Raw genomic sequence first — 25,845 nt, 5'->3', positions numbered from 1 at the left:
AGACCTCTCCAACAAGAGCCTTTCACTTTTGAAATATAATCCTGTCCACAAGAAGATTCCTGTGCTTGTGCACAATGGAAAACCCATCTATGAATCTCGTCATTCTTGAATACTTGGACAAGACATGAAGCAAACTCCATTGTTGCCTGAAGATCCTTATCAGAAAGCCATGGCTCGGTTTTGGATCAGATTTGGTGAAAATAAGGCGATTGTAATTAGCTCTCATCACTAATTAATATACAATTAAACCGAAAATAATGCATTTCTTGCATTCTTTATTGTTTTCTTGATGCAGGTGTTACAGTCAATAAGATTTGGTGTTCTTTTGACAGAAGGGAAAGAACAACAAGAAGCAACACTTATAGCACTGCAAAACTTGAAACATTTAGAAGAAGAGTTAAGGGGAAAGAAATTCTTTGGAGGAGAGAAAATTGGACTAGTGGATCTTGCGTTGGGGTGGCTTGCTTATTATCTTGAAATTTATGAAGAGGTGAGTGGTGCAAAACTGTTAAATCCAGTTCACTAGCTTTTCTTTTTTTCTTTTTAGCTAATTAATTTTGTTTCTGGAACTGATGTAGTGTTGCAGCATTGAATTTAGTTCGTTATTTTCACCAAAATAGTTTCACAAAAATAGCTAACTAATTTTGCTACTGGTATTGATGGAGTTTAGCAGAATTTTTGATGTATTTTAATGATATTTTCTCCCTCACATCTGTATTAGGTGGTTTAGGTGAAAATGAGTGGAAGAGTTTAAGTTTGGGAGACAAACTTCCTTAATTTATGAAGGTTTGGTTATCAAACTTATCTTTTATATGTATTTTTGTGTCAAACTCAAAAAAGATGAATTCCATTTTCTCCTTTCATTTTTTCTGTGTTCTCCATATCTCTCATTTTTCTTTCAAAAAAATCTAACATGTGGTATCAGAGCTTCTATGATCTCAAGTGACTGTGAGAGATTTTGAAAAAAAAATAAAAATAAATAAACAAGTGATAAACCACCATAAAACCGCACACCCTGTTTTGCTGAACTTTTTTTTCTTTCACTTCCAATGGCTTCCAGCAGCAACCCTTTGTCACCTCCACATTTTAATGGTGAAAATTACCATGTTTGGGCTGTAAAAATGAGAGCTTATCTCAGAGGATTGGGAGTATGGCAGTATGTTGAGGAAAACAGAGTACCTACTCCATTACGTCAAAATCCAACTCTGAATCAGATCAGGCAACATGAAGATGAAGTTGCTAAAGCTCCAAAGGCCCTGTCCTATATCCATGCAGCTGTATCAGATTCTGTTTTCACCAGGATCATGGCTTGTGAATCAGCACATGAAGCTTGGATGAAGTTGAAGACTGAATTTCAAGGGTCTAATAAAACAAGGCAGATGCAAGTCTTTAATTTGCGTAAAGAATTTGAGTTGTTGAGGATGAAGGATACTGACAAGGTGAAAGAATATGTTGATAGGGTGATGAATATAGTAAATCAAATCAGATTTTTGGGAGATGAAATGGAAGAGAAGAGAGTTATGGAGAAAGTTATGGTGACTCTCCTTGATAAATTTGAAGCAAAGATTTCTTCACTTGAAAACACATGGGATATGTCTCAGATTTCTTTAACTGAGCTTTCTAATGCTCTGCAAGCTGTTAAACAAAGAAAAGCTTACAGAGAAGAAGAAATTGAAGGGGAGAAGGCACTTGTTGCAGCTCAAAAATCGAAACCAAGTGAAGGAGGAATGAAGAACCAGCAAACTGACAAGAAATATAGGAACAAAAAGAACCATAAGAGAAAGGGAAAAAGATTTGATAAGTTTCCACCTTGTCTTCATTGTCAGAAGACCAATCACACTGAAAATTTTTGTTGGTTTTGTCCTGGAGCTCGATGTAGAAGATGTAAGCAATTTGGTCATGTAGATAAGGTGTGTAAAGCAAATCAAAATCAGCAACAACAAGCTCAGCTTGCTCGAGCCACTGCTAACTCAGAAAATTATGAAGATAGTTTGCTTGCTACTACTGTAACTCAGAAGAGTGATGTTTCAGTTGAAGCTGAAGATGTATGGCTTGTTGATAGTGGTTGTACACATCACATGACAGCAGATTTGAAGAGTTTTAAGGACTTGGACACCAACTACTCCTCAAAAGTTAGAATTGGAGATGGGAGGCTGGTTGATGTTAAAGGCAAAGGGGCTGTGGCTGTACAAACTTCCTCAGGTACTAAAGTTATTTCAGATGTTCTTTTTGTTCCTGAGATAAGCCAAAGTTTACTTTCAGTTGGTCAGTTGCTCGATAAGAATTATACACTAGTTTTTAAAAATAGGAACTGTGAAATCAGTGATCCTATTGGTATGAAGAAATTTTTAGTTAAAATGAATAGGAGGAGTTTTCCTTTGAATTGGAAAGCCATTGAATTTGAGTCTTGTCTCAGTCATGTTGAAGAAACATTTTTGTGGCATAAGAGATTTGGTCACACCAATCTCAAAACTTTGAAATTGCTTCAAAGCAAGAATTTGGTTGTAGATATGCCACTTGTGACTGAAGATGATAGTGTTTGTGAAGCATGTCAGTTTGGGAAGTTTAGTCAGGCTCCATTTCCAGTTGATCAAGCTTGGAGAGCCTCTACCAAGCTGGAATTGATTCATACTGATGTTTGTGGTCCAATTAGCATCTCTTCCTATGGTGGCAGCAAGTATTTTCTATTGTTTATTGATGACTTTAGTAGATATTGCTGGGTTTATTTTCTCAAGCGGAAATCTGAAGTTTTCAGCAAGTTCCAGCTGTTCAAAGCCTTTGTTGAGACTCAAACTGATTCCAAAATCAAGATTTTGAGGTATGATAATGGAACAAAGTATACTTCCATTCAGTTTACGGAGTATTTGGAGAAGGCTGGCATCCACCATCAGCTTATAGTTCCCTACACACCTTAACAAAATGGTGTGAGTGATAGGAAGAATAGATACTTGATGAATATCGCCAGGTGCCTCTTGTTTGAGAAGAATTTGCCAAAGGAGTTATGGGCAGAAGCAGTTAACACTGCTGCGTACTTGCAAAATAGGTTGTCAACTAAAGCTCTGGATGGTAAAACTCCATTTGAAGCTTGCTTTGGAGTGAAACCTTCAGTGGCTCATCTCAAGGTGTTTGGTAGTATTTGTTATTCCTTTATACCTGAGGCAAAAAGGAGCAAGCTAGATTCAAAAGCTGAAAAGGGTGTGTTTGTTGGTTATAGCAGTGAATCAAAAGGCCATAGGGTTCTGAATCCCTTTACTCATCAAGTTTATGTAAGTAGAAGCATCAAAGTTGATGAAGGGAGTGAATGGGATTGGAGTAAAATGGAACCAGCTGAACTTGCTCAAAAACAACAAACTAATTTATAAGACCAACAAACTATTTTTGAAGATCTCATCCAGCAAAATGGAGTTCCAACTGTAGATGATGAAGATTTTGATATTGATGAATATGTAATAAGAGGAACCAGGTCACTGGATGAAATTTATGAGAGATGCAACATTGCTTCTGTTGAACCAACTCAGGTTAGTGAAGCTTTGGAAATTCGTGAGTGGAGAGCTACAATGGAGGAGGAGTTGAAGATGATTAAAAAGAATGAGAGTTGGACTTTGGTTCCTAGACCAATAGATAAACAGGTGATAGGAACAAAGTGGATTTTCAAAGTGAAACTGAATTCAGATGGCTCCATCAACAAGTACAAGGCAAGATTAGTTGTGAAAGGGTATGCTCAGTTGCAAGGAGTGGATTATACTGAAACTTTTGCTCCTATGGCAAGATTTGACACAATCAGGTTGATTCTTGCATTAGTAGCTAGTGAAGGCTGGCAAGTGTTTCAACTTGATGTGAAGTCAGCTTTCTTGAATGGTTTCTTGGAAGAGCAAGTGTATATTGAGCAGCCTGAAGGGTTTAATGATGGGAGCAATCAAGTTTGTTTGTTGAAGAAGGCTCTTTATGGCCTTAAACAGGCTCCAAGGGCCTGGTATTCAAGAATTGATAACTACTTGCTGGATTTGGGTTTTAAAAGAAGCTTGAATGAAACAACTTTGTATGTCAAGCATCAAAGCAATGATGTTGTTGTTGTCTCATTATATGTGGATGATTTGCTAGTGATAGGTAGCAATTTAAAGTTGATTGAAGAATTCAAACTTAAGATGCAGCAAGTTTTTGAGATGAATAACCTTAGAAAGATGTGTTATTTCCTTGGTATGGAGATCTCTCAATCAGATAAAGGCTTCTTTGTGTCTCAAAAGAAATATGCTTGGGAACTTCTTAAGAAATTTGATTTTAGCAAATGCAAACCAGTAAGCATACTTGCTACTCATGGAGAAAAACTGAAGAAAAATGATGATTCTCAACCAGTTGATGCATTAATTTATTGAAGCATGATTGGTTCTTTGCTTTATCTCTCAATTACCAGGCCTGATATCATGTTTGCTACAAGCATATTGTCAAGATTTATGAATTCTCCATCTAAGATTCATCTTGTGGCAACCAAGAGAGTGTTGAGATACATTCGTGGTACTGTTGATTATGGCTTATTTTATAAAATATCCACAAAAGTGAAGTTATTGGGGTTTTCTGATAGTGATTGGGCTGGGTCAGTTGAGGACATGAAAGCCACAACTGGTTATTGCTTTACTCTTGGTTCAGGTGTCATTTGCTGGGGAACAAAGAAGCAAACTTCAGTTGCACAATCAACCGCTGAAGCTGAATATATTGCTGCCTCTGCTGCTGTAAATCAAGCTATTTGGTTAAGGAAAATTCTTGTTGATTTGGGTTTTCAGCAAAATCATCCTACTGAGATTTTTTATGACAACAAATCAGCTATAGCTATGGTGAAAAATCCAGTTTTCCATGGCAAAACTAAGCATATCAAGATTAGGTATCATGCCATAAGGGAAGCTGAGAAAGATGATGAAGTTTTGTTGAAGCATTGCATTGGTGATGAGCAAACAGCAGATATTTTCACTAAGGCATTGCAGAAACAGAGGTTTGAATACCTCAGGAGTCATCTTGGTGTTTACAGCAACACTAGCATCAAGGAGGAGTGTTAAATCCAGTTCACTAGCTTTTCTTTTTTTCTTTTTAGCTAATTAATTTTGTTTCTGGAACTGATGTAGTGTTGCAGCATTGAATTTAGTTCGTTATTTTCACAAAAATAGCTAACTAATTTTGCTACTGGTATTGATGGAGTTTAGCAGAATTTTTGATGTATTTTAATGATATTTTCTCCCTCACATCTGTATTAGGTGGTTTAGGTGAAAATGAGTGGAAGAGTTTAAGTTTGGGAGACAAACTTTCTTAATTTATGGAGGTTTGGTTATCAAACTTATCTTTTATATGTATTTTTGTGTCAGACTCAAAAAAGATGAATTCCATTTTCTCCTTCCATTTTTTTTGTGTTCTCCATATCTCTCATTTTTTTTTCAGAAAAATCCAACAAAAACTAATAGACCAGGAAAAGTTCCCACTGTTAACGGCTTGGATGCAGCAATTTTCTAATATCCCAATAATCCAAGAAAGCTGGCCACCTAGGGACAAACTTATTGTCAAGCTTACTGCTGCTCGTGAGGCTAGCCTTTCCAAGGTAGACCCAAAATAAGAGTGCTCTCTCATCACAAAAATGTGAGTCTTCCATGAATTAAGAAGAATAAACCTCATATGAATGCAAGTGAGGGTACATATGATATTCACCCATTAATTTAGTGTAATACTCTTGGAGGAGGCAAAACTTTCCCTACAGAAATAATGCACAAAACATTGGCATCACCTTCTTTTGTGATGCCTATATGTGTGTTTGTGCTTGTGTTGGAGTGTGCAAGTGTGATATTTTCTATGGAGTTTAATTTCTTAATGTTGGGTTGGGCTTTTATTGGCCCTCAATATAAGGGTGTATTTGATATTGCTATTTAATTTTTCTGGGATCAATATATAAATGAAATTATATATTTAGTTACAGGCTTACTGCCATACTACTTTTGTTGATTGTTTTTTACCTTGGAGTTGCCCTTACACTACAAATCAGTTTACAACAAAGGCAAAAAAGATGTAGCCGATGTAGAAACACACACAGCGATATATGTAGAGAGAATTAGATTTTATGAACTACTGGACTAAGAATTCAATGATTGAATGTATCATGAATTTCACAAGGTCAGATATCATAGTACCGGAATCATTTTCTGGGTTATAAGATATGAATTTAAATTTTAGTCGGAACTAATTATATCAAAAATATAACTTCTCTTGGGATAAATAATTATAATAAATTTTTTCAACCCGATTAATAGTCAATAAAATATGTATATTAAGGTACGTTGTATTGAAAAACCGAAATTAAATTGCTAAGAATATGTTATTAGCAAACATTGAACAGGGTAAAAAAATGGTTGTTTGGAAGTAAATTTATAAATGCTACAAATGCTCCTAGCATTGTCTTTTCCTTCTAAGAATATCCAATGTAAGAAAAAAAATGGTAATATTTTTATGGATTGTTTTATTCTCTAGTTAGTCTGTCATGATTTAAGATACAAATATATAAAATCTATCTATTTTACATGTTGATATGACTATATATCTATGTCGTATGTCTGTGATGAATTGGAGATGGGCAAGAATTTTTCCATTTTATAATGGCATAAGTGGCTGAAGTGGGGAAAATCACCACAATTACCGAGATATTTGCAAAGCCTAATTAGGCATGAGATGACCTCTTAACAAATGGATGGTCCAAGAGCTGAGCAGCAGTGGGACGATCGTCTGGATTAACTTGCAGGCATTGCAGGATAAAGTCCTGTGATAAACCTGACAGAAAATCAGGAACAGGAGGTGGCTCACCCCTCCCAATCTTGTACAAAACCGGTGCAGGTTCCAAATGAGAGTATGGAGGTTTCCGAATTAACATTTCCAACACAGTGCATCCGAGACTCCATATGTCTGCTGGAAGCCCATACCCTCCTGTTCTTTTCAGGTTGACAACCTCCGGGGCCATCCAACATGGCGTTCCCTTGCAGGATTTTATGAGATTATTAAACTCAGTCACTTTTGCCAATCCAAAATCTGCAAGTTTCACAGTTCCTCCAACATTCACCAATATATTTGCACATTTGATGTCCCTATGAATTACGTTGTGCTCATGGAGGTACTTCAAGCCATGTAGTATCTGTCTAGTGTAAGCAGCCACTTGGGAATCCTTAAGATGATACCTGCTGTAAATTTCCGTAAGAGAGCCATTACTTGCAAGCTCTAGAAAAATATAAAGCTTTGTTTCATCCTTGTCTGTTCCATAATATTGAACAATGTTTGGATGATTGAATTGGCTTAATAAAGCAATCTCCTGCTCTATTTGGTAAATACATTGCTTTGCTTGATTTTCTTGATTTCCTTGATCAAGCAATTGAACTTCCTTCACAGCAAAAAAGAAACCCCCGGCCGCATATCCTTCATACACTGATCCAAATGACCCGCGTCCCAAAAGCCTACCCTTTTCCCAATTTGTAATAACATGTCTCCTTCTGTCACTCTGCCAAATATTCAGATTGATTGTCCAAAAATTGTTAGAAGAAAATCTTTAAACTACTTGTAAGCTGTAATATAACAGAAGAAAGCATAAAGGAAAAGTAGACTTTAGTTTAGAGATAATTTCAAACAGAGTTGATATGAGAAAAATTCTGCAAGCTCATAGCATAAGCAAACTGGAAGAGAATCACTTACATAATATCTATAGCTTGCTGCATTTGCCTTCAAATCATGAGGAGAAACACTGCTTCCGATTCCTTGCATCATCCAATCAAGATCTTCAAGATCTAAACAATGGAAAAAGAATTTCTGGAGGCATTTGTTACCAAAAACATCAGCAAGACCTTGAGCAAAATAAGAAACCTGTTTAGAGATAGATGTAACAAAGTGATGTTGAATGATAAGATCAGCAAATATTTTCCAATTTTTGCCATTCACAACTATGCTCTTTCCATCAGGGCAAAGTTCTGCGCTCCTTTTGTACTCTGCACCCCCAATAAACCTCAGTTCTAAAGCATCAGAAACAATGGGTTTGGAAACCATCTCCATTATCTGCTTGCAGTTACTATACAAGCATGGATCTGCATCCCGTATATCTTCTAATGAAATACTCTTTCCAGCCAATTGTAAGAAAAAAACACGATCAAAGACAACACCTACTCGCACTTGATGAATCAAAGCTAATGCTATCAGCTTACCAGCTAACCGGAAATACACAAGGTGCAAGTTCTCCAGCTTAATTGCTGCATATATTAGAAGTGTATGAGTACTAAATCCTTTCTGTAGGAATAAAAAATGTGCAATTCTGATCTTATTTATTGAACCAAAAACATAATTGTATGTCAACTACATAAAGGAATAAAGAGATATCAGAGGAGAGAATCACATACATAACCCAGACCTTCAATTTAAAAAGCATTCATTTCTATCAGAACTCTATTTCAATATTATGAATGAAACTTCACTTTTTTCCTATTCAACATTAAGCTTTTAATTTGTCTGTAAACTTTATTTCTAATTATGTCACAGCATGATTATCTCTCACAATTTCAGGGGACCAATGCTATAAATATAAATCTTATGGTGTCAGCAAATTCTAAATAAGCTGGGAAAACTGACGCTTTATTAATGCAAGATAGGGGATAACAAATCGTTTCTATCAGGAAAAGATCACGACACACAGCAATAAGATCCTGTTGAAGAAAACATGCATTACATTCAGCGGAAAACTTACCAGGATTAGGATAGAGTCGTGCAGGATCATTTGGACATGCAATAAAAAGGGCATTTTGTGGATTGAATATAGCCTGGCACATTGAGAGAAACCACTTCTCCGTCAAATAACGTGTGCTGTAACTCTTCAGTCCTGCTGCACTCTCTTCTTGTACCCTGAGTTGTGAAAACAAATCATTAGGCAGCACCTGATGGCCTTCAACATGAGCTCCCGTGTTGAGGAACTTGTCAATTACTATCTTGAGCGATCTTTGGAAATCTTCATTTGCCTTGGGAATCATCTGCCTGGCCAATTGCCTCCTAAATTCAAAGCCAGAATCATTCTTATGCTCTAGAAGCCACTTAATATCATCTGTTGGCTTCAAATATTTAACAAGCAGCACACATAGTGAAAACTCTCTCTGCCGTAAAGACATCCACAATTCTTATTCAGCGACGTCATAAAGTTCACTGATTTTGTGCAATTCTTCCAAAATGGCGAGATGCTGAAACCATCCATTCCAGACTGTAACATCTTCCCATGTTGTGTTTAAAGGAAAACAGCTCTGCATCTTAAGAAGGCATTCATCCATCTTTCTCAGCAATTTACTAAATGTAGCATAAAGAAACCCAAAGGCGTCCACATAATCCCTGTTGAGAATGGGATCAGAACTAGGACCTCTCTTAATGACAGAAAACAAAGGGAGCAAAAAAGCCTTAAAGTCACAAACATCACAAAAAAAGGGCCCCGAACTCCAGGAGATTCTGTACTGGAAGCCAAATCTTCACACAATCTATTCCCCAGCTCACCAACAAAAGAGAAAATCTCCTTCATCAAACAGCTGGCTCCCTTGGTATCCTCCCCATACAACAACCAACTAGCAATATCCATGTTTTTCAGCAACAACCCAAGAGCACTCCGGCAAGAGAGATACAGGGAATCCTCATGAGACACCCTTCTGAACAACTTACAAAACTCTAACACCAAACATGCACATTCGTTACGCCAATCCTTCGCCAATGCTATTCTACTCAACTTCAGAATATGCATAATCATTCCGAAAGCAAAGACTTTGTCCACTTGATATGGGGACAAATAAAGCGAGACCAACAGTTCTGGAAGAAAGGACAGCCGAATTACCTCTAAATAACATTTGTTCTCTTTTGGGATCATTGAGAAGAACTCATTCATGCAATTCTCGATATGGGTATACGGTGAAGGCACGTATTTCCTGTAAAAGTAGCGATAAATCACTGAAATCATTTCATCAACAATCTGCCAAGGCCGTAGATGCGTTGTGCTCACCAGGTGGAGGCGTCTAGTGTTTTGAATTGAACCATCCATGACCATCTTCTCCCATTCTAGCTGCTTCCCAATACGAAATAACCTTAATCTGATAGATGGAATTCTGATTATGGCTTGGATTTTCTGATTAAGAGAATTCATAGTATCGGTCCATTTCTTTTGAATTTCTTGGGTTTCATCACGAGAGATCAAATTGCTGATAAACATGCACTCTACTGTATGACGTGAACTGAATTTCCAGTCCATTTTCCAGCAAAATGAAAGCAAATTTGCAGAGACGTAGATGACATTATTATAGTGAATTCGTTAGGAGGAGTGACCCCATTTTGAGCTGTATGAGTAGGTCTAACCGACCAGGCATACTAGTCGGTAGCGGATATGATTTCCCAGTTTCTCGAAGGTGTTGGACTGGCGTTGCCATTTTCCGTGGTGGCCGGTGCAAAATTAAGTTGTGAGGAACTTTCTAACTAGCTAAAGTGAAATAAATCTTTGGCTGACAAAATATTATTTTTTTATAAATAAAATAGTTTTTTATTTATTATTTTTAATTAAAATAAAATTATTATAAAATAAAAAATTATGTAATATTAAAATTATTATTTTTAATATATTATTATTAAAAAATTAAAAAATAATATTTTAATATTGTTTGCTAAATATTAATCCTATTTAACTTTAATTAAAAAATTATTTCCTTATTCAGCTCAAAAATTAATTTTAAATTTATTTATCACTAGACTTATTTATTTATTTTTTCCCAATCAAATGCTAAGAAGCTGCGTCCTCCTTGACACACTATTTGGATAATTTATAAGAGGGAAAGGAAAATAACATATAGAAAAATATTTTATTTTCTCATTTATTTTGTCCTTTTGTGTTTGAATGAAAGGAAAATAAATTTATTTTTTCTTGTTTTAGAAGAAAATGAGTGAAGCAAAAAAATTAAAATTACTACTTTATCCTTACTTTATAAAGTATATTTACCATTTTACTTAATAAAGACACAAATAAAAAAAATTAAATAAATGTTATATATATAATTGCATAAATTTTAATGCACAATTCCTCTATTTTTATTATTTTCTATTCAAATTGGAGAGAAGATAAATAGGATAAAATACTTTTTATTTTCCTTCCTCATAATATTTTCCCTTCTCTTTCCAAACAAAGAAAAGTGAGAATATTTTCTTATCTTTCACAGCTTATTTTCCTTTCCTCTCACTTTGCTCATATCCAAACGTAGGGTAAGAGAACACGATGATTAAATTAGGTCCAATGATAAAAAGCTATTTTTTAAAATTTTATTTAAAAATCTTAATTTTAATAATATTATCTCAGTATTCAAATTATTAGATTGGATTCATATCGATATTTTTAAGTAAATGAATTGTAAACTTTACAGTAATTTTTTAGTAAGAATACTGATTAAGAAAGTGTTAGGTTTGGTTAATTGTTTTTAATTTTTTCATTTAAATAATATTTTTTAATTTATAAACTAATTTAAAAATAAATAATTAATAGTTGATAAAGTTATTTAAAATTAATTTTTAAATAATTTAAGTGTTTAGTTAAAAAGTGTTTAAAAGAAATTTAATATGTCAAATGATAAAAAATAATGTATTATTGAATGTTGTGGTTATTAAGATGAAGATGGTACTGATGTTTTTAAAAATTATTAGGATAATATAATTTTTTATTCGGTTAAAATATAATTACGACATCCCACCATCGATATGCAGCTTCTTGTAACAACGAAACTGCACACTCCAAACTCTGTTCTGGTGTGCAATGGAGCTGCTGCAGGACTCTTTCAGTCCTTTCTAACCAATACTCAGCCGCTGAAGAATCGTCTTCCTTTTTACCATTGAAATCTACAGCTCCATACTTCCTAACTTTTCCTAGAGGTGATTTCTGCTGAGACAATGGTGGAACAACCCCAGTCATCTGTCGAAAGAATCCAGTCATCTGCTCAAACAAGGCCTGTTGGGGTTGTACAGGCACCTCTTGCACTGGTGGAGTAGGATCTCCCCGATTTCCAAAATCACTCTCAGTCGGGATACGGCTTACTACTTCTTCTTCCACTGCCCTCTGCGATTCTGAGTCCATACTTTAACCTAAAATAACCATGAAAATAGATCTGCATTAGCGTCACCTCAACTCATATGAATGCAACGCATGTTATGCACACTATCCCTTTCCGTCTATTTATGCCTAGGAACGCCTAAACCAGGCTCTGATACCAATAAATGTAACACCCCTCACCCGACTACAGTGTAGCTGAGCAAAGTGTGCTACATTCGGTGCCGGAGCACCCTATCTTATCTTACTTTATTCCTTTCATATTTTGATCTCGTTATATTTTAATATTAATTATTTTTCGACGGAGAAACCAGCGGAGTTTTCCCTATTTTATTACCAGTTGACGTATTTTACTATTTACCTTTTCGAAAGTTTCAATAATATTTTACAAATAAAATCTCATCAATTATTTTCATAACCATTTCATAATTCACATCTCAATCATATATCTCAATTTCATATTCATTTCCATGCATTATCTATATATTTCAAATCTGTCTTCGAATCCATACAATCTCATTCATGCTCAAATCACATAAGTAAAATTTTCAAATTTCTTTAATTTACATAATTTCATAATTTACATGATATATAAATTAATTACATATGAAAAAGCTAATTTATTAAATTACATTACATTTCTATTAATTACCTGCTCATAATCTACATTATAATACAATATCTAGCATTTTATACTAAATACAAAATATGATCTATATGGGCCCTATCTACATGCATTGCTGAGGAGGTGACAACCTTGAATACTTCAGACACTTCTGCAGATCTGGACTCCAAAATCTCTGTTTAGTATTCGCTGGGCTTTAACTTCAGTACCTGCGCGAGGAAACAATTCCATCGCGCTAAGCATTGTTGCTTAGTGGTGCAATAATAGAACAAGAAAATAAAATATACAAATAAAGAAAGAATAAAGCATAATTTGAATATTTAAGAATCAATTTAATTTAATACAATGTGTCTAATATTAATTATCCTTTGTTCTCATTTGTTTCGCTTTGGAAGCGTTTAATTTCGAAATTCACAGTGATAATTTACAATATACAGAATTTATAAAAATACTCAATTTATATTCATATGGAATTTAATATGTTTAATCCTAATTTAGTCTTCTTTGAAAGTGTTTATTTGCCAATGTACAGTAATGATGTACAAAGAAAAATGATTTGAAAATAATAAATTTATGCTTATATTGTTATATAAGCACGTTTGCAATATTCATTTATGTTATAATTTTCTTTGCTAATCCTTTAGCATTTTCTCTATACTTGCTAGGTTGTCTCAGATTATTTCATAATAAGTAAATTTTGATATCTGTCCAGTTCATTTCGATTCTTTCTAATAAATAACTATCCTAATTTATTTTAGGTCATCTTACTCATTTATTTTATTTAATTTCTAATATTTTTAATTGCTAATATTCTTAACTTATCTCAATAAATTACACTGCCCAAGTAACCTATGTGGTGACTAAATCTGGATAACGGTCGTTGTACTTTGGACACCGCGATTGCCTCGGGCGTCATACCATGGGGCCTTGAGCGTCAACCATGTATGTAGTCAGTATGGCTAAAAAGCCATGATATCACATAATCGGGCATAAAAGCCATGAATACGGGCATAAAGCCATGAATACAGGCATAAAGCCATGAATACAGGCATAAAGCCTTTCGCAGTACTGCTAAAACAATACCTATTGGCATGCCAAACTATCCAATCTGACACACATGTCTAGGCAATACAAGGGCACATAATATCATTAAATATTAATATATTGTGTTTTATGACTTCATTATTTCATGATAAATTTCAATTATAATTCATACATTCATTTGATCATTTATATGATCACAATTCACATCAATTATCCTTTTATACCATTGTACTCAAAATACTTCTCCTTTCTATAATAATGAGAACTAATGTCTCATTCATACATTAATATAGTTCATTTATTCATTCATTATGTTATTCATATTGATCACAATTCTAAACAATGGTTCACATGTACCATTGTATTCAAAACATTTTTCCTTTCTCATTTATACATTTAAGAATCTACTTATGTAGTCTCAAATTTTATATTTCAAGTTGAGTTATTAATATTTTATGAATTCCATTTGTGATGGGCATATAAGCCCTAACTATCTATTCACATCAATTAGGTGACTTATTTTTCATGTTTCAAGTAATCCATGAATATTTCATGGATTTCAAATTTATGGCCTTAATTTCCTTTTAACAATTTTGACTAAGATGCATAGTCCACATTTGTCATACAATTCTAAGCATTTAAGCTTAGAATTGGTTCTAGGTCTTCATCTTAGTTTGTTACTCATTTTGATTACTATTCACCTTACTAGTCAACCAAAATGTTGACTTTTTCATACTTAAGGGATATGTTAATTCTAATTACACCAAGATCCCACATTTTGAGTTTTACATTTGCTAGTATCAATTGCCAATTGCAATTTAAAGTCCCCTAGATGCATTTCTAATTTCAAATTTTGAATTTCAAGTTTTGGTGTCACTATTCACCTCATTGGTCAACAAAAATGTTGACTTTTGGATAGAAAATAGGTGTATTGGTTTTAACACCCCAAACATACCACATTTTGTATTTAAAACTTGTTGGAATTGGTCACCATTACCATTTCTAACTTAAAACCAAGAGGACAGAAATTTCAGTTTTTGAAGCCTAAGTTTACTGTTCCATTAAACACTGTTGCAGTAGGAATTTGAAGAAATGGCAAACATGAAAGTTGTTTCTTATTTTGTCTAGTTGAATTTCCTTTTTTGAATCACTCCATTTGGAGTTTTGTAGCTCCAGATATGGTCCAAAAACCACAGCTGGCCGAATTTCCATTCTGCAGAAATTACCATATCTACAGTAACATGAACAGTAACTGAAATCACTTGGTTGGATGGGTTCTGGCCATAATTTGGGGTAGGTTCCTTCATGAAAGTTGTTTGTCTATGTCTTAACTTGTTTCTGTAAAAATTTCAGGTCAATTGACCATATCTACAGTGAGTTATGGCCAACTGTTCATTTGGTCATTTCTGCAGGTGCTGTTGCAGGGTATCCGGATTGGGGCCAAATTTTGGTCCTCTTGCTTTGGTCTTTTGGGCATGGTTTCTTCAGAAAAAATGTGCCATTATAAGCCTAGTTTCATGTCCAATTGGCCAAACACCAATTGGACCAACACAGCCAAAGATATGATAGTCCAAGTGGACTGAAATTTCAGTCACTCTGCTGCTGTCCCTAGGCAGCCTACACATTCACTTTGCCATGCTATATTTCAGTCCAAATTGTGGTCAACTTACCTAAAATGGTCACTAATTGACCATTAATATGTTCTCTAACAATTTCCTAAGCCAAGTCAAATTTTCACTCCTTAAAACCCTAATTTCCATATGAGTTTTCACAACATGCTTTAATTAACTAACTCATTCACTATCCACATGCATATATGGTTTAAACATAATCTCTAATCCACTTTAAGTCCATCAAAACACTCCATTATTGTTCCTTCAATAAGGCTGCCGAAATCCATGGTATGTATACACCAAATTTTTGTTCATTTAAGTTACAAATCCTTACTCAAATCAAGTCACTATCATGGAATATAAGAGTTTCAAGTGAATAGGTGCACTAACCTCTTGTAGGCAGATTTTTCCCAACTCAAAACTTCACTTTCTTTCTTCTTTTTGGCTGCCAAAAGCTTCCCCAAGAGATATGGTCAAGTTTTAATGAAGGGACTTAAGGGTTTTGAGTTAAGGTGAGAGAGATTGTCAAGCTTGAATGAAGAAAAGAAATGGAGGTTCTCCCTTGGCTATGGTGCGGCTGAAATGAGAAACAAGATGGCTGCTGGCTTTTTGATTTATTTTGGTCTCAATTTGTCTCTTTTATTTGTTAATAATATGGTTGTTTGAATGCAATTGGTGGTGGTTTTTAATGACATCACCATGATGTCATAAATAAGCCTTTTTCCTTATTTTTTTTTCTTTCCTCCACTACTCATTTCCAATTTAATTTCTAGTAATGTTTATTCATATTTTATGTCATATTAATTATTTACTTAACTGGACAAGTCAGCCAAAAATCACCTCTGAAGGCGAAATGACCAAAATGCCCTCCGTTTGGCTCAACGGGCCAAAATTGTCTGTACCGATTGAAAATTTTTTCTAAATATTTTCTTGGCATTCTAATGCCATAGGAACCTCAATGACCCTTCTCTGGAGTCCTTAAAATTATTTTATGAATTTTTCCCCGGGTCTAGGGCTCCTCGTTGCGAGAACCGCAACTTCCCTCTGGTTTACCCATCGCTTGGGCACCAGCTCATTTGACTTCGTTGTATTTTATTTCTAAAATTTTTACTAAATTTTTCTTATTAATATTTGAGTTAATTATGGTTCCTCACTTTAGTTTAAATATTTTTCCGGATGTTCTAGCTGTCCGGACCGACACCGGTCACCGGAACAGTAGAATGTACGGAGTTGCTACCGAGAGGATGTTACACCAACAACTTAAAAATCAAGTCTAAATAAAAAATCAATTAAAACTAAAAAAACAATCGATTCAAACTAAACCAAATTAGGGTGGTTCGATATTTTATGCATTTCAATTTGATTTGATTTTTAAAATATAGTAATTCAGTTAATTCGATTTTGACAATTTAATTTAGTTCAATTTAATTTGAACCAAATGTTCATAAATTTTTTTGTTATTGGTCGTGCAGTTTATGTGAATTTTTTTTTTTGGTACTCACCTAATAAAGTATGTTTGAGTACTTGAGAGTTCACAATATTCAATTGTAACTTCTAGGCTTTTGATCTCTTTCTTTTGTCCCATTTTTCGATTTCCATATGTCGCCGGCTTAAAAATATTTGAATGTCACTTAATCCAAACTTTTTGTTAAAATACTTTATTAGAGTCGATTTTTATAAATTTAAAACTTCATCATACTTATTAAAAAATTAATTATGCTAAGATATGTTCTTTCTTATTTACACTCAATTTATCATAAATTTAAGGAGATAGTACATAATACAACCGTAATTTCATCTCAGCATTTAATATGAGATGGCAAATCAATCATGAAATAATAATTAAGCATAAAATAGTAGTTATTATTTGAAAAAAAATATTTTTAATACATGGATAAAACTGAATTTTATGAGACCTATTATAATTTAATTGTTACTCTATGATTGACTTGTCATTCCATGTATGGTGGGATTCATTTATAAAATATATAGATCTTATTTATTTATATCGTGAGTTAATAGTAAATCGAGTTTAAATAAGAATTTTTCCTTTTTAGTTTGGTGTTTTGGTCAGCTCATTTTAATTCAATTAATATCTTTTAGAAAGTTCAATTTTTAATTTAATTTAATAAAAAATAATCAATTAATTTATCTAATTTATTACTTATGTTTTGTTAATTTTGTGAATTTTTATAAAATACAATGTATAAATTTTAGAACTTATAGAACGCACGAATTAGAATACAAAAATTAAAAAAAAAAAGCCTAAACCGATAAATTAATTAAACTGCATTAAAAATTTTTTATTAGATAATCATATTATAAATATTTTTAATATATTTTTAATCTTATTTAATTGAAATAACTCAATTTAAGAACTTTAAATTTGTAAGAAGTATTGAAATTTTATTTACTTAATTAGTATATTTTTAACTTCTTGATAAGTTAAGATTTCTATTTTCTTATAAAAAAATAATTTATAACAAATTTTTTACTCATTCAATCTAATTTTTCAATTATAACTGATTTTTCCGGGCGCTAACAAACGTCCGCTTAGGCCCAAGAAGAAAGAGGCAATAATTTGCATTGTTGCGACGTGTGCCTACACAATTATTGATTTATTATAGAAGATATAACAATACTATAAAAGAGCAGCGGCCAACACTAAGCTGTCTCACAACTCGAGAAAAAAATGGAGTCCATCTGCAGTTTTCTTGTTTGCTCAGGCCTGTTCTTGGCCATAGCTATGATTCTATGCCTCAAAGGGAAAAATTTGGGACGTAGAACCAAGAAACTGCCTCCAGGGCCTCCAGGATGGCCAATCATAGGCAATATTTTCGATCTTGGAACTGAGCCACACCGAGCTCTACAGGAGCTTAAGTTGAAGTATGGACCTGTTCTCAGGCTAAGACTAGGATCCATGGACACAGTAGTGATCCAGTCAGCCAAGGCAGCGGCACAGTTGCTCAAGAATCATGACGCCAGCTTCTGTGACCGCAAGCCTCTTGATGTATTCACTTGTCATAACTATCGAGATGGGTCACTTGCTGTTGGCCGGTTTAGCCCCTACTGGCGCACGGTTAGGCGTCTTTTTTCGGTGGAAATGATGACCGTCAAGCGAATCAATGATACAGCCTCCATTCGGCGGAAGTGCATCGACCAGATGATAAGGTAACGCTGATTCTTGAATCTTATCTTACAGATATCGTTTTCTTGTATCAACTTATAGTCTTATAACTCGATATAATTGAGCCTGAACTTGTTAGACCTTTGTTTAGTCTAAATATTGCCTTCTTAATTATGACCTCTGATTTGGGTCGCTCAATCATGAAGAGTTTTTGTCCTTTCTTGTTTAGCTCAACAATTTAAGATTGCATAATAAAATAAAATTTATTGATGTTAATTATAAAGATCAACTACTTCTGAAAATCGCTTGAAAAAAAAAAAAGAATTAGACTCGTTTGACTCACAAAATAATCTGTTTGTAGGGGAAAGTGTTTTATGAAAAAATGAATTATTTTCTATGACATTAAACATAGTAAGAAAATCATTAGTGAAAAACAGTGAAGAACACTAAGTGAAAAGAAAAAAATAACTAAAGATATTAATTGATCATTCTGATGAAAAAAAAAAACGAAGCAGTGAGGAAAATGACTTCTTAATCTTGAAACAAGAAGTTATTTCCAAGTTTGAAGAGCATTTTTCGAGAAAATGATTTTCTTATAGTGTTTTATTTTTTTATTCTCAAATAATAAAAAAAATATGAAAAATATTAAAAAAAAACACTTTTCATAAATAGTGCTTTAAAAATCTCTAATTTAAACACTTGAAATTGTGTTTGAATTTTTAATATGATTTTAAAGTAAATTTTACACTCTTTATTATGCGTATTAGGAAATGGTATTAGAGATTAATGAGACGGTTTAACATATAATTAAATGTTGAAATTAGCTTGTGTCAATCAATTAATAATGAGTCTTTCACAATATTTTTAGGAGATTATGTTAATTTAATATACAATTAAATGATTTTTATTTTTTTATTCCCAAACAACAAAAAATATAAAAATTATTTTTCAGAAAAATGTTGTTCGTGAAATAAACGGAACTTTAAAAATCTCTAACTTAAACACTTGAAATTGAGTTTGAACTTTTAATATGGTATTAAAGTAAATTCTACACTCTTCATTATGTTTATTAGGAAATGGTATTAGAGATTAGTGAGAAGGTCTAACATATAATTAAATGTTGAAATCAGCTTGTGTCAATTGATTAATAACAAGTCTTTCACAATATCTTCAATTCAAGTTCAGATATCATGTTAGAAATTAGTATATCGATTTAACATATAATTAAATGATGAAATTAGATTCAAATATTGCATATGCTATATCATTGTTGTTGATGTTGTGGTTTTTATTGAATTTATTAATTATATCATAGCAATTCATATATATAAAATTGTTTCAATAGGAATATTGAAGATGATACAGCAGCTGCAAATGCAAGGGGAGAGTCAGGGGCAGTGAATTTACCCCACTATCTCTTTCTAATGACATTCAACGTAATTGGTAACCTCATGCTCTCAAGAGACCTTTTGGATTCACAGTGCAAAGAAGGGTATGAATTTTTTCAAGCCACAGGAATGACTGCAATGTGGGCAGGGACGCCAAATGTAGCAGATTTTCTACCATTCTTGAAATGGTTTGATCCACAGGGGTTAAGGAGGAACATGTCGAGAGATATGGCAAGAGCTTTGAAGATTGTTGAAGGGTTTGTGAAAGAGAGGCTTGAGGAATACAAATTAGGGAATGAGGAGAAGAATAATAAGGACTTCCTAGACACTTTGTTGGAATTTGAAGGTGATGGTAAAGATTGGCATGAGAAGATCCCATATGAAAGAATCATTATAATCATATTGGTAAGCATTTACTTGATTAATTAAATGCATTTTAGATTACATAATTAATTAACTAATTGTTTGTGTGTTTGATGTTTAAAGGAAATGTTTTTTGCTGGGTCAGAGACTACAAGTGCAGCAACAGAATGGGCTATGGCAGAGTTACTTCGTAAACCTGAAGCCATGAGAAAGGTTAAAGAAGAACTCAATGAAGTAGTTGGAGAGAATAGAAATGTTGAAGAGCGCGACATAGAGAAATTGCCATATTTGCAAGCTGTTGTGAAGGAAGCACTTCGGTTACATCCCTCAGTTCCTTTACTCGTTCCAAGAAACACAATGCAAGATACAAATTTCATGGGGTACCATATAGCCAAAGATACTCAAGTTTTTGTGAATGCATGGGCAATAGGAAGAGACCCAGATTCTTGGGAAGATCCCTTGACCTTTAAGCCTGAGAGGTTTTTAGGTTCAAACATTGACTACAAGGGGCAAAATTTTGAGTTGATTCCATTTGGATCAGGGAGGAGGATTTGTATAGGTATGTTATTGGCACAACGGGTACTTCTCCTTAGTCTAGCATCTTTAATTCACTGTTTTGATTGGGAACTCGACAAGGATTGAACCACCCCTGAGACCTTAGATATGAGAGAAGATTGGAATGAGTGTGAAAAAACTTATACCTTTGAATGTGATACCCAAGAAACGTCCAAGGATAATGGCTGCCTAAATAATACTCTAAACGTAATTAGCGTGGTAGGTTCACTTTTCAATTTGGATGAAATCTTAAATTTAAATTTTATTTTGTCTTTTAAAAAATCCATCTAGATGGTTGTGTGATGTATTGTATGGATTAAAATAACTATGATGTAGTTTGATTTTAATATCTTTACACTCAAATTCTTGATATTGTTGTTGAATTTTTATGATAGAGTTAGATCACTCTACCTATTTCTATCATACTAATACATGGAAAGGCACATGAGCATAACACTATGAAAAAACGCTCAATTCAATTAAAAAAAATCTAAGATTTTAAATTTTTTAATTTAAATTATTAAGTGTTCATCACATCCACCAAATTTGTGAAAAAAAAATTGGAAGAAGTTAAAATTGATTTGGTGGAAGAAGAAAAATGAAGATGGTGGAAGGTCGACTGGGACCAAGCTTGAACACAGATTGAGGAAGTAGCAGAAATAGTGAAGTTAGAGAGAGACCTAGCTTCCAAGGGCCATAACTTGTGATTTTGGCAGCGATAGAGCAAGTCGGAGTACCAGGACACTGACGGTGATGCAAACAAAGCTACGGTTAGATAGATCGATAATAGCAATAGGACTTGAGGCTTTGAAGCTTTTATTTATGCATGTTATAATAAGTATGTAAATCTAAGATACACATTATCATATAATCACATAGTATATAAGATTTATGTGATTCGATTATAAAATCTATGATCACAAGAGAAAAAGATCCATTCATTATTATGAAAGTAAAATATAATACTTTCAAATATCTAATCTAGTGTGTTTTTTAATATCTTACTAGTTTACCATAAAAAACAGAATATTACAATATTTATTTCAATCTACTATTACTATAGATCTCATTTTTTTATTTAAATTGAGTTGTAGCACGAAACTTTGAGATTGAATTAAAATTCTATTTCATAAAAAGACATATTCAAAATTTAAACTACATTAGTGATCGATTCGCTAGGCAAGTGGGTGACACCATTGTACTTACGACAAAGAAGTGCAACTAATGGTGCTGTCAAGGTCGACGTTGAAAGTGGAGAGAGACTAATATAATTTTTTTAATTATTAAAAGATTAATATATAATATTTAATAAAGAGATTAGCTAATAAATTATAATAATTAAAAGAGAAATTTCTATCTAAATTTAATCTAATATGAATTATTATATACAATGGAATTCATATATCAAATAAAGAAAACCTCGTATATCTATCAATGGTAATTGAATTTAGATAAAATTTTCCTTAAATCTTAGAAATTAAATTGTAGGTCTCCAATGGATAAAGATTAATAGTAATTTTATTTTTTATTTTTTTTATTTTTGCTTGTGAAAGACAGCTTTCACTTAAGAGCAGGCAGCAAATATGGCCCACCGTTCATTGAGTAAATGCCCAAAACCTCAGCATTAAGAACTTCTATTTTCGTCTACTGAATGAGCCGCAATTCCAGCGGATTTCCATCTTTGGTTCTTTGCCTCTCTGCGCCCCCCTCTTTGTCACTTACGTCTCTCCCCGCTGCAACTCTACATTCCAACGCTTTTATTGTATCACAATCCTGAATCAGGTTTTTATCGACAATATTCAGATCTTTTCTCTGTTCTTTTGTCATTCCTCTGTCGTATTCTTTGCTGCATTTCTCACCCTCTCTTCTCAATTTAAAATCTGGTCCTTGTTAGATTTTATTTTAAATTGTGTAGTTTAAAGGAACCCCAGTTGACCATTATAATCATTTTCAGATTCTGGTTTGTTCTTTAGCCTTGAAAAAATAATGTGGGCAAGTGGAAGACGAAAAGTTCTCACTGGGAGCATGTCTGCTTCATTGGTCAGTTGTGAAAGTTCTTTCTTTTGTTTGAGTTTATTTGCTGTTTCTACGTATATAACCTTCAAAGCCTATATTATTCTACTTAAGACATGATTGTGGTTTTATTGGACTCCAGTTTACTTGTCTGCGTTTTCTTTAAAATAGGTTTTAGAACGGTCATTGCTAGGTACTCAAACTAATTTGGTATCATCATCACGATTTTATGTGGAAATTCAATATTTTATCTATTTATTTATTTATTTTAATTAGTTAATAATAATTTAATAAATTTATAAAAAAATATTTTATTAGATAACTTGTTTATTTATATATATATATATATATATTATTTTTAAAATTAAATATATATATTTATAATCTGAACAATCCAGTTCAATAATAACTCTTATCTCATTTTATAGAACTTTTCAAATATATATACCCTAATCATCTTTTTTTGCTAAACTTTGCTCTCAAAACTTGTTTATCACCTCATTTTTTTATCAAATACTCTCAACAGGTATTTTCATCATCTTTAATTATTGTTATATGTGTGTGTATATATATATACTAAAAAATTGTTTATTACCTCATTTTTTTACTCAAAACTTATTTATCACCTCATTTTTTTACCAAATACTCTCAACAGGTATTTTCATCATCTTTAATTATTGTTATATGTGTGTGTGTGTGTGTGTGTATATATATATATATATATATATATATATATATATATATTTACGATTTATAATTTGATGTGCGCAAAGAATTTCTAAATTTTTACTTCTCAATTCATCACTTTCGATTCTGTTTTTAAAGTAAAAATTCTCGTTCTTCGTTCAATAATTGGTGAATTTGATTTTATTTTATTTTTCTCAATTTGTTACAACTACTCTAGAAATTATTTTTTTTTCTTTGATCATTGATATTGAATTGGGTTGATCATGATTACCGTGAGATAATAACATTGAATTTAGATTATATATATATTAAAGTTATTTTATTTTATTATTATTTGATTTTTTTTCTTTTATATTTTGGGTGTATGGGAGATTCGAATATTCAATCTGTCAGTTGAAATTGTCTCTCTTCCATTGAAAATAATTATTGTCTTGGAGTTTCAGATGAGTGGTAATTATAATACATGGCACCGTTTTAATCCCTTTTAAAATTTCTTAGCATTAAATTTGTCATTAAATGAAATTTTAAATCAATACTTTAACACTTATTTTACATGTGACTTTCTAGAGTTTTATTTTATTATTGAATTTTATTTCGATTTTGATTAAATAATTGATTTTGTCAATTATCTCTGAATTAAAGTCATTATGATTCCGGGAACAGACCTTTAATGTCTTCATATTGATTGATATTTGACTATAAAAATTACTGATGTGTTACTCTAAATTGATTTGAGATTGATTTGATCTTATTGACTCTCTGAAATTATTGAAATAAACTGTTGAAATTACACTATCAGTTATTATTTGCTATCTGAAATTTTTTGTTGATTTTGATTGATTTGTCCAAATTGATTTTCTGTTTTGAATTGGTACCTATGCCCAGTATCTGTATCTGTTATTTGGCCCCACCGTATGGACTATTACGGTATTAGGTTGCATTATTGAGTCAAGCATCATTTCAATTTATGGTTTGCATTAGTATCATATGCATTGATATCTGGGAAGGAGGAGGAAGATATCTAATATCTGGTAGCGCGCTTATCATCTGGCCTTTGGTGATGTGAGGTATCATTACCCTGGTGTACTGTACCATAAAATTTTATTGAATGAATTTCTTTTATATATATGTTTTATGAAATTATTTTATTAATGATTTTAATAGCATGAGCATGATTTTATTGAATACAAAATTTATTACGAAATTAATCAAGTGTCTGTTCCGTTGTGTGCTATAATTATCATTCACTGAGCATTAGCTCAAATCACGTTTTCTCTGTCTGTTATCTGTTTCAGATCAGTAGAATTCTGCACCTGATCCAAATATTAAGTTTATTTTCTGGAGAGAGACAATATTTGATTTGTTCTCATGGCATGTCGGTATTCATGTTTTCTCGAGCTAATAATTAGTTTAGTTTATTGAACAGTTTAAGTTCTTATTTGAAATCTGTAGAGATTCCGCAGTTTACTTATGAGATATTCATAATGTTTATTTAGTATTTTGTTTATTTGGATTTTATCTATTTTTTTGGGATTAGTAAGTGACAATATATTTATTCAATATACTCTGATAAGGCTTGCATGATTTAAGAATACTTAAATTATGCGCCGGTCACGACACAAAATTTTGGGTCGTGACACTTACTCTATCACCTTGAAGGAGGCAATAAAGCTTGATGTCTCTTGCTCTCTCACCTTGAAGGAGGCAATAAAGCTTGATGTCTCTTGCTCTCTGTGTTTTCAAATTATAGCTTGTATTGTTATGTGTAATGTTAATTCTTGCTAGTTTTATTTATACTTGTTCAGATGCTGCTAAGAAGATCAAACAACTCACAATATGTTGATTCCCATGGTTATCTAAGTATGTCCTGGATGATATTTTGGATTTGCCTATTTGATTAAGGCTTTTATTTACACATGTGCTGACACCATTGTCTATGTGGGCTTCTTTGAATTTCCTGTTTTTACAGGATTTCCAGTTGGTTCAAGTCCTGTAAGGTCAGCTTTGTCTTGCTATTTCTTTTTCTCTGTTACTTTTTCCATGGCATGTACATACACATTGCTTTGTTATTCTTAAAGAACTTCTACCCAAAATGGTTGTTCTTATTTCACTTTCTTTGATACATTTTAGGCAATCGTCTGTTTTTCTTAAACAAATTTAAAGAAAAGAAGAGTGCAAAGAAGTGTGATGCCTATAGCATATTTTGGCAAGATTGAAAAGAATGTCATTTTCTATGCATTGAGCTCGCTTGTCTTGTCAAATTTCATTGTTGCCAATCATAATATTCCATTTACGTTCTCTGTTCTACCACAGGGATGTTA

General features: G+C 32.8%; 1 protein-coding gene and 1 pseudogene across 1 annotated transcript; one reads left to right on the top strand and one right to left on the bottom strand.

Annotated features, from left to right (window-relative positions):
* Positions 1-6,455: 6,455 nt before the first annotated feature.
* LOC131173326 (E3 ubiquitin-protein ligase UPL5-like) lies at positions 6,456-10,321 on the bottom strand (annotated as a pseudogene).
* Positions 10,322-18,083: 7,762 nt separating this feature from the next.
* LOC131173229 (iridoid oxidase-like) lies at positions 18,084-21,129 on the top strand. Its single transcript, XM_058135233.1, has 3 exons — positions 18,084-18,562; positions 19,864-20,311; positions 20,393-21,129. Exons 1-3 carry the CDS (start codon positions 18,084-18,086, stop codon positions 20,909-20,911), a joined length of 1,446 nt encoding a protein of 481 aa, XP_057991216.1. The 3' UTR covers positions 20,912-21,129.
* The last annotated feature ends 4,716 nt before the right edge of the window (positions 21,130-25,845 follow it).

Source organism: Hevea brasiliensis, chromosome 14 (assembly GCF_030052815.1).
Source record: "Hevea brasiliensis isolate MT/VB/25A 57/8 chromosome 14, ASM3005281v1, whole genome shotgun sequence".
NCBI classification, from domain to species: Eukaryota; Viridiplantae; Streptophyta; class Magnoliopsida; order Malpighiales; family Euphorbiaceae; genus Hevea; species Hevea brasiliensis.
This window is presented reverse-complemented; position numbering and strand designations above follow the sequence as displayed.